Source organism: Pteropus medius, unplaced genomic scaffold (genome assembly GCF_902729225.1).
Source record: "Pteropus medius unplaced genomic scaffold, Ma_sr-lr_union100, whole genome shotgun sequence".
Classification (NCBI taxonomy): domain Eukaryota; kingdom Metazoa; phylum Chordata; class Mammalia; order Chiroptera; family Pteropodidae; genus Pteropus; species Pteropus medius.
In genome coordinates this window covers 38,594,096-38,603,884 of record NW_024355205.1, presented here as the reverse complement: position 1 = coordinate 38,603,884, position 9,789 = coordinate 38,594,096, and the positions used below count along the sequence as shown (strand labels likewise).

Sequence of the window (9,789 nt, the reverse complement as noted above, 5' to 3'; positions counted from 1 at the left end):
GTAACAGACAGGTCGCCGTGGGCGAGCTACATGCACAGCGGGCAACGTGGCTCGTGGCTCTGCTCCCCGGGTAGCTGACACCTCATAAGCGGTGTCAGTGGCGGTGGCCGGGTGTCACGTCCTAACCACCCACTCCCATGGCTCCGCAGGCGCCAGTGCCACGTGCCACAGGGGCTGGTTTCCAGTCAGGCCAGCCTCACCTCTGAGCGGCCAGGTGAGGGCAGGGGTGAGGGGCAGAGCGATGGGAGGAAGGGGTCCCCCGGCTCTGGAGCACGTATCAGGGCAGTGGCTGGCTACTCTCGGCCAGGAGCTGGCACCTGAGTCACGGCTGGCCTTGGGGAGGGCTTCCCCTGGAGGCCCTCTGATTGGGCTGCACAGACCGGACCCTGTGGGCCCAGCTCAGGGTGCACAGTCACCCACAGGTGGGATCCCTGCCTGAAGGGTGGGAGAGGCCCAGCACCCACTGACGTGCAGCCCTGGGGGGGGCGGGGAAGGGGTTATAACTGGAGCACCAGCCCCACCCGAACATGAGGCCCTGGGAGTCACCTCATCACTGGGCTCCTTCATACCTCCTGTGTCCACCCATGCCAACCATTCACTGTGTCCCCGGGTCACATGACACCCAAAGCAGCTGGCACAAGGGGATGCTGGGTCGGGCATCAAGCACACAGCCAGGCGGCAACCACACAGCATCTGGAGGCGGCTGGGGTCAGGGCAGTGGTCTCCTCTCGACCTGGGGGAAGGCCCTCCCAAGAAGCACGGGGGGCCCCGCTGGCTGGGAAGCCCCACCCCGGCCTAACCATGCCTGCCTCTGCAGGGCCCCATCCCTCCCGGGGCAGGCGAAGGCCCGTGTCCCACCCCTCAGCATGGCCAGTCCGCCACCACCACCTGAGAAGGTCGCCAGGAGCCCAGAAGGGGCCAATGACCACTGAAGCCCCCAGAAGCCCCTCCCCTCCTGTCCTGGAATCTGGGACAAAGGGCACAGGAGTTTCTGAGCAGGGTCTCTGCTTATGCTGAGCTCATGCGGATCCGCGCCCAGCACGATACTGGCAGCAAGTTTAACTCCAGCATGGAGCAACCAAACCAGCTCGGCTTATTTACTTTAATGAAGGAAAAAAGAGATAAAAACAGGAAAGTAGTTAAAACAGCCCGTGGAAACACGCAGGCTTCTGGGAAGCTCGCTGGATCGACGCGAACTTTTGGGACCGCTCCAAAGACGAAGTGCCCAGCACACCCGGCAAAGCAGCGAGCTGCCTGCCACCTTTTCTCTCAAACCCACAAGCAATCCCTCCCTACGTGTGACTACTTAGGATGCCTGCTCCCTTCCGAGAAAGACTGAACCCAAGAAGAGTTAGGGACAGCCTCCCTGGGGGCGGGCAGAGGCAGCCTCCGGCTTATTCGGCTGGCGCTCTGCCAGGCTCTGCCAGGTGGTCCTGGGAAGCTCTGTGCCCCAGACATCCACCTGGGCTCAGAGTCATCTCAGCAGAGGCGATGAGGGGACATTTCCAAGAACTGCAGTGGCTTCATCCTCCTGCCTCTGAGGCCGAGTAGGGAGCACGGGGTCGGGGTGCGGGAAGCTGGGGAGCATGGGGCTCGCCCTGACAACGAGGGCCTGCTGAGGCTACTGACCCTCACACCCCCCTGGGCCAGCAATTCCGCTTAAAGGCTTCTATACCCAGAAAGCCTTGGCGTCCCCGTGCACTGAGATGCCCACGTGTTCCTCCAGGCACTGGTCTCAAACAGAGACAATCAGGGCACACCCACATGTCCACTTGCAGCATGGGGGGCCCTCCACGCAGCCACAGGGTCACCTGGTGGACGAGGGGCAAGAGCAGGCGTGTGCAAGGGGCAGGAGGGGACCTGGAGTGGGTACTGGGATCGCCGTCCTGGTGTCCTTGCTTTTCAAGGAAGGGAGTGGAGCACCACCTGCCTGGGGAAGCTGGTCCAAAGCCATTGAGCTGAGACTCGGACCCAGCAGTCCACACCTGCAGACCGGCTGACCCCCGCCCTCGACCCTCTACCCTCGTGCATGGGGCGGCCTCTGCGGAGGGACGCCATTTCCGGTGCCTCTTCCCCATCCATCAGTTGGGGGGACCCCCAGACTTCTGAAGGGCTGCTCCTCACGCCCACACTCAGCTGTGCCCGCACCTCACCTGTGTGGTTTGAAAACTGGACAGAGTTCACGGCATCGATCTCAAACCCCAAAACCTGCAAGACAGAGAGAAGGACTAGGCTTAAGAGCCTGCCAGGCGGCAGCAAATCACAGCAGGTGCCCGACGCCAGCCTGGAGGCCAGCCTGGAGGTGGGGGGCTTCCGGGCGGACGTGTGGCTGGCCCCAGGCACGGGAGCCAGGACGGCCTGAGTCAGGATCCACGGCCACACTTCTGGCGGTGCACATGGCCAGTGATGGGTTTTGCTCACTCCTTTGTGTAGAAAATGTGCTAGGGAGCCACCAGCCAGAGAGGCCAGGGCTCCCGCTGGGCGGCGGGGCTGACCACTCCCTCCCCTCCGGCCCCTCGCCATCCCGCAGTGAGTCGGGGAAGCAGGCGCCTGCGTGCTGCTCATGGCCCGTGTCTTCGTGTGGCCGCGGTCACTTTGTGAATTCACTGAGCTACACACTCAGGAGTCGTATTCAATAATAAGTCTTTCGAACTATTTTAAGCCAGTGTTATCAGGACTTGAAGCAGTAAAAAAGAAAAAAATCAATGATCTTATGAATCTAAAGGTAAAATTGGCACTTTGCAAATTTCTTCCCTGATTTCATGGCTCCCCGGACACAGACAGGGCTGGCAGCATTTCAAATCCGTGAACATTCTAACCAAGAACTTTCAGAAACAGATTTGAAGCGGCAATGACACCGGTCCTGGAAATCCTGCCAAAATATCTGCCGTGCTGGTTTTGGACGTGGATAATTAATCCCTCGGAGCTGGCTCACTGGAAGACGCTATTTTCTGCTTTTAAGTGGTCACGCTGAGCCCCTGGCTGCTCTCTATTTCAAACACCACCAGTGACGCGGGCTTGTCAGTCAGGATGGCAAGCTCAGCTGAGGGCACCCATCGGCACCCATCAAAGCGCCTGTGCACGGCTCAGCGAGACCCCGGGAGAGATCCCAGGAGAGACGGCGCAGAGGGCTCGACCTCCAGAGGGAGCCCTTGGGCCCCGGAGAAAGGACCTCCCGTTCAGACTCGGTCTCCAGCTGGCGCCCACCTGTGTGCTGTGCCTTGTGAGGCTGGGGCTGTGACTCTGGAACCGACGCCCGCCCAGCCCGTGGCCACAGCCCCCACACTGGCTTTCCATCGCTGCAGGAGGCCTCGTCCCCTGCCCTACACGTCCCCTCCCCCAGGCTTCAGTTCCAACCACCCAGCCTCCTCTGCGACCCCGCCCCGGCCGCTGAGGGTGGGTGCTGGATTGCTGGCAGGCACCGCCTTCTCTGCATCTCCCCTTCTGGGTTCCCCGGCACCCCGTAAATTCTCTGAAAATGACGGTTCTGGTTTGTGTGTCAGGACTGGCCTCTGCCCCAAAACACCTTGTCTTCCACTACCCCAGGGACAGCCTGATCCTTGGCCCAGGTGCCCCACCTGCACCCCACACGGCGAGCAGCCTGGTCCCCCCCAGGTCTGCCCCTGGCCCAGCCTGTGGGGCAGAGCCTCGTTCCAGTCCCTTGACAGCCTCCAGCTCATCACTCCGGGATTAGAACAAGACGCCTATGGGCCCTACTATGACAAGGCCACCCGGGCAGTGGCATCAGGGCAGTGGCTGGTCTCAGACTCTCGTGGGGAGAATCACATTGTTCCACAGTGAACCTGGAGCTCAGGTGGCCTACAGGGCCCTGTAGGGGGTGGCGCCATTGGGGGGAAGCGGGGTGGCACTGTGTGAAAGGCCCCAGAGGCCCTGTGCCCCCTTCAGAGTCCCCTTCAGAGGCAGGGCGCTCCAGGCTGACGGTCAGAGAGGAAATGAGAGGTCTGGCTGAGGCAAGGACTCAATGCCTGTCGCTGGCTTTGAAGCTGGGGCCTCGTGACAAGCAGCCCACTGTGCACGTGAGTGCCATGTGCAGCCGCTGTGAGGCCGAGTGCGAGCCCCGCCATCCATGAAGCACGTTGTGAGCAAACACGGTGACCGGCCTCCCCGCTCCCGCACTAGGTCACGGCCTCGCCGCCGGCTGGGCTCCGGGGCGCCCCACGTCCGGTGGACGCGTGCACGGGAGGCCACTGTGCGTCTCTCCCGAACCAGGCTGCTTTACGGCCGGCCAGGAGAAGCGCTGGCTCACACCCTCCCAGCCCCCTGCCGACCTTCTACCACTTAGCAGCACACCCCCATCACACAGGAAAAGGACATGAACAGACTCATTTCAAGGAAAAAAGAGGAAGAACTGACTAGTTCAGCCCGGGCAGGGGGTGGGAAGGAAGGCCTTGTGAGGGGCCGCTTCTGCCGGCTCTCACTCCTGGACACCTCCCAGCTCTGCCCTCCCCCCACAGGGTGCCGCACCCCCCGTCAGGGCCAGGCGCTCCTGGAAGTCCCCCCAGGACCCCAAATCTGCTGCAACGGCCCAGCAGGTCTGCTCAATGGCTCCTCACTCAATCTCACTCCCGTGAGCCTCCACGCTGCTCTCCACGTGCCCTCCCGACCCCCAGATGCACCCTGCCGAACCCCGGCCTTCGAGGGTTTGGCGCTGCCCTGGGCGGAAGCCAGACCCCAGGCCGCGTGTCCTGCCAGCCCCTGTGTCACTCCATTCTGTGAGCTGCGCTGTGGCTGCAGAGCCACTGGTCACCACTGAACCCTGAGAGGCTGTGCGCCCTGTGTGAGCTCCACCGCTACGCCTGCCCTCACTGTGGCTGTCGGGGATTTGGGGCCCCCGAGGATGAGTCCCCATCCCACATGCCCCGAATGAAGGCCGGCAGAGGCCAGGGCCCCGGCTAACTCTGCGGGCAGATGCACTCCCGCGGCGGAGAAGCCAGGAGCCGCGGCAGAGATGTCCACCGCACCGGGCACAGCACGCCTCCCACCAGCTGCCACGGAAGCCTGGCCATGTGATGACCGGGACAGCACCACGCCGAGGAGACGGGCCTCGGATCCGAGAGGAGACACTGAGACTCACAGCCAGCCCAAATCAGGTGCGGCTGGCAAGGTCCCCGCCCAGGACACGCTGCCTGTCAATGCTCATCCACACCTGCTGGTGGCAGGGGCCCCGACCTGCTGGAGGGAGGGAGGCGGGGATGAGGCGGTGCCGTGTGCACGGTCCGGTGCCGTGTGCACGGTCCGTAGGCAGCACCGCATCTGCCAGCAGAGGAGGCTGCTCGGACAGCCTCGCTCTGGGGCCGCAGAGGGCGCAGGCCAGGAGGCCAGCCTGGGAGCGGCTCCAGCGTGCGGGGGACACCTGCCGTGACCCAGCATATGTGCGCCAGAGAGCGCTCCAAACGCTCCGCCGGCACAGTGGCAGAGGACACGGGTCGCAGGCGGGGGCTCCGGCCCACACCGGCTCCCCCGTCTGCTCCTGCGGCAGCCCCGGTGGGGGACACAGGCTCCCAGCGGCCTCACACCCACCTCCGGCTGTGCTGTCAACCCACTGTGCGGACAGGACACTCGGCCCCCCCTTGTCGCTGCAGGAATGTCTCCGTGCGGCCCGCCACCCACACTGCCCTGGTTCCTCTGGGGGAGGGCGGTGGCAGTAAGAGGGGGCCCCGCCGTTGACACGCTCACCGGCAGGACAGTTAGCCACTTTCATAGGGAATCAGAATGAGGAAAGAAGGGACGTGACAGTGTCATGTGACTTGTCATCCGACCAGCCTCGAGGCCACGTGCCCTGTGTCCCTTCCACCACCCGTTACCAGTCGGCCCTACAGCTCAGCTCAGCCCACACCTCCATTCTCAGCTCTCCAACGGGCACCCCCCGACCCCGGACACAGCCCTGCCTCCCCCGAAGCAGCCTCCCGCCCGCCTTAGGTCATGTGTGCACCCGAGCCCGTGCCTCAGCCCCGGCGCACGCACACCCCAGCAAGGTGCTGCTGGCTGCACTGCGAAGCCAAGAGAGGGGGTCTCAGCCCAAGCTCCTGACGGCACCTAGGGCAGCTGCTCTGGGTGGCCCGTGTCCCCACACCGCCCTCCTTTTTCCCAGAGAAACTCCACTGGCTCTGCCCCATGGTGGCCCTGTCCCAGCTCACCCCGTGAGTGGAACCGCCTGACCCTAGCAAGGCTCCCTGTGGGCCTCGTGGGCCCAGGGTCCACCGAGCCTAAGGGCTGCAAAGCCAGTCAGCCCCCACATCGTGGAAGCCACCTGCTGGCAGGTGCGCCCTGCCCCCAAGAGAGGGCAGTGCTGCTCTGTGAGGACTGTCACTTAAACAGAAGACAGGGCCCCACGCGGAGCCCAGCAACACCACACGACAGCCACACGGACGCGGGAAGATGAGAAAGTGAGACAAGCAAAAGGAAACAGAAACCTCAGTCCCAAATGAGATTAAGAAATCAGGATATTAAGCAATTCTGGACTTTCTTGGGAAAACAGCAAAATCAACACCCACGTTCCAGGACTGGAATCATCTGGATCGGGCCAGGGGCTCCAGAGGGATGGGAGGTCACACCCAGCAATGACACAGCACGGAGAGAAGTTTCCAGAGGACACTCGCGAGCATCACTACTCCTAGGGAGCGGACAGCCACCGCCTCAGGCAGCAGCTCTAATGCTGTTTGCTAATGATGTGTCACGTGAAAAAAACAGACGTTAAGGCAAAAAACAGGTCTTTCAAAGGGCAGGTGACTGTCTCCAGCATCTTCAGAATGCAGGTCGGGTGGGGAAGACCCTTCCTGTCCTAGGAATTCTAAGGAAAAAGGACTAATCTGGAGAGCCTCTGAGGAAGGCCGCCTGCGGCTCAGGTGTTTTCCAAGGCAAGAGGGTGGGAATAGTTCCTTATGGCCCTGAAGTGACCCCTAGGGACCCAGTGGCATCTCCAGGAGAACCCCGCCTGAGCTGCCCACACAAGAAGGCGGGCTGCCGCGCCCAGGTCCCCACGGCTCTGCAGCTTCTGCTCTGCTCCAGAGTGGCGGGCCCGGCCATCCGGCAGGACCCTCAACCTCTGCCCCGGCCACTGCAGCCAACGTCACTCAGCAGGCCGGGGTCTGAATCCGGGTTTCCCGCCAGTGGCCTCTCCGCATGCCCGCTGCCCCTCAGCCGGCAAAGAATGGGGCTGATGTCCGAGCAGGCCCCTAAGGTGGCTTCGGGGCCCTCCCGTGGTTGTGCCTTGCTGTCTTGGTGACACAGTGTTTAAATGGGTTTTGAGCTAAGGCCGCCTCCGTTGCCAGTCACATCGACATGTTCCCCGCGGACACTAAAATGTGCTTTGGACTTGAGGCTGGAAACAAACCAGAAGCAGGGGTGAGGACCGCCACCTTCTCCTCCGGACATTCTCCCCCGGGGAAGGCACCGGCCCGCGGGCTGTCTGCCAGAGACCGTGAGTGGTGTGCGTTAGGGACCTGGCAAAAAGTAGTTTGGGAACTCGGGCCCTGAAGCCCACGCTCGCAGGTGTCCAGTGGCACATGCTCCCCACGAAGCAGCGGGAACCCCAGAACCGGCCCTCACCGTGTGGGCACCTGGGCCCGGGGAGCCGGGCGGCACGTGACCACCGTGAGGGCTGTGCGCATTGCTTAAGGAAAGGCTGTGACAGCTGCCCCAGCGCGGTCGGTAACCCAGGGGGCACACTGGATGCCTCGCCCTGACCTTCCGGGGGGCTGGCCACGTACGTGGCCAACAGTTCCAACTGAAGAGAAGTGATTCTAAAGGGCTTAGGCTGTTCCTCCCACGTCCTGGTACAGGCGTGGACAGGGCCCATCTCCCTTCCCAGAACTCCTGGCTCTGGGGCATGTACCCCCTTATCTGAGCACTCCCCCCACCCGCCATGTGAAACCCGGAAGCCCTGAACGCGTGTAACTCCCCAGACCTGCCGGTGCATGGCTGCGTCCCTTTGTCTTCCTGTCTGTGTGACGTCCCTCACTTTGCTGAGTCGCACCCGGTTTCGGGGCTCCTTGGAGCCCCGCTCTGGGGCGTGTCCTCACGTGGGCCCAAATAAAAACGCTCCTCTTCAATCCACGAAGGTTCGAGTCTTCTGTTCACTGATATCCCTTGGCAGATGAGACTTAGAAAGGCACAGAAGGCAGGGCCAGTCCCCGAGCCGGAACTCTGAAGCAGGGGACAGCAGGTCAGCCCCGCAATGGCCTCTCCAGCCAAAGCACTCATCGTACTTCTGGGCTTAGAAGGAGGGGATGTAGGCAAAAGGCCCAGGGAAGGCAGTGGGACCCGACCCACACCCACCCGAAAGGGGTCCTGGCCTCCACAGGTGCCCCAGGCACACGTGGGTGCCACCCGGCCCTGCCCTGCTGTCTGGTCCTTCCGCATGGAGAGGTGAGCAAAGCACCCCGGGGTGCTGCTGGCCCATCTTATTCTGCTGCCAGCACCTCAGAGAGACGTGCACCCCCCTGTCGCCCTGGTCCTAAAGCACCTGTGAAGCAGCATCACGCCCATTCTACAGACGAGGCGGCAGAGCACCAGAGGACTCTGTGGAAGGTGGCCTCTTCAAGGTCACCCTGCCATCTGCGACACCTGCCCTGCCATGAGCCTCCTGGGCTTCACAAACCCCAAGGGGAGGAAGTGCAAGGCTGGATTAAATCAGAGAAGGGGTGCCCCCCCCATGACAGGAAGCAGGAGGTGACATGACTCCCGTCCCCCAGCCAAAGTCCCATAAGCCCAACACATGCATCCACGAGGATGCCGGGCCCTAGCGAGACCCCAGCTGTGTCCTTAGAGGCACTCCCCCAGGTGCCCCCTCCCTCAAGTAACGGAAAAGTGATGGTTTCGGAGCGGGAACTGAGGGCATGTGCCTGTGAGTTCAGGAACGAGGGACGGGACTGTAGGACCCAGGTGAGCAGAGGACAGACAAAGACGGCCACAGGTGGCTGGGGAGGAGGGACAGGGCAAAGGGCGCAAGGAAGCCAGCAGGGAGCTGCACACTGCTGCCAGGGGCCGCTCCTGTGGCTCCCTGATCAAGGCAGGGCTGGGCCATTCTCAGACCTATCCTGGTGCCCCTCCCACACTGCCCCTGCTCTGTTCCAGGGACCTGCGGCTCCACACCCTTGCACTCCCACTTAAATCTCCCCCCCACAGTGGGTCTTCCTGAGTACACACAATACTCAGTCAGCCTCTCCCCCTCCCCCGAATAGCTAGGGGTGAGGGCAGAGCTGTGGAGCCCTGGGGCCCCCCTGGGCTACTGTGGGACAGCTCCAGGCACACACCTCACAAACCCTCTGGTCTGCACCCCCCTCCCCCCAGCTGGAAGGGGTGGGGCAAGAACCAGACCCTGTGCTGAGTACCACATGCTTCTCTGCAGATGCTCACACATCAAGGGCAAGTGATCACTTTGAACTTGGACCCTGTGCCTTTGCACCTTCAAGTCTTTGCTCCCCTATTTCCCCCTCAGGCATCAGGTCAGCCCTCACATGCTACTGAGCAACAGCTCCAGCCCTTCCTGTGATCCTTCTGGCCCGCCTGCTCCCTGCAGGCCACTGGTCGTGGCCAGGGGCCCTTATGTCTTGTGGCACCCAGCACGCACAGCAGGGACCCCGAGACCTCCCATATCTGCTCCTTGCTCAAATATGGGCCAAAAGTGGGCAGTCTGGGAAAGTCACCAACTTGCCAGGATCCCGCAGTGCTCCTGAAGGGCCACAAGGCAAGGAAGTGCCCTTACAGGAAGTTACCTCCGGTCCAGCTTAACACCCGGGGCCTCCTCCTGCCCCTCCAAGGGCCACC

General features: G+C 62.6%; 1 protein-coding gene across 1 annotated transcript in view; it reads right to left on the bottom strand.

Annotated features, from left to right (window-relative positions):
• Window positions 1-9,789, bottom strand: part of PDXK (pyridoxal kinase) — a 26,627-nt gene that overhangs the window by 16,067 nt on the left and 771 nt on the right. Inside the window, exon 2 of the mRNA XM_039857812.1 lies at window positions 2,154-2,208. Within this exon, the coding sequence (XP_039713746.1) occupies window positions 2,154-2,208 (55 nt within the window). The remainder of the gene's footprint in view (window positions 1-2,153; window positions 2,209-9,789) is intronic.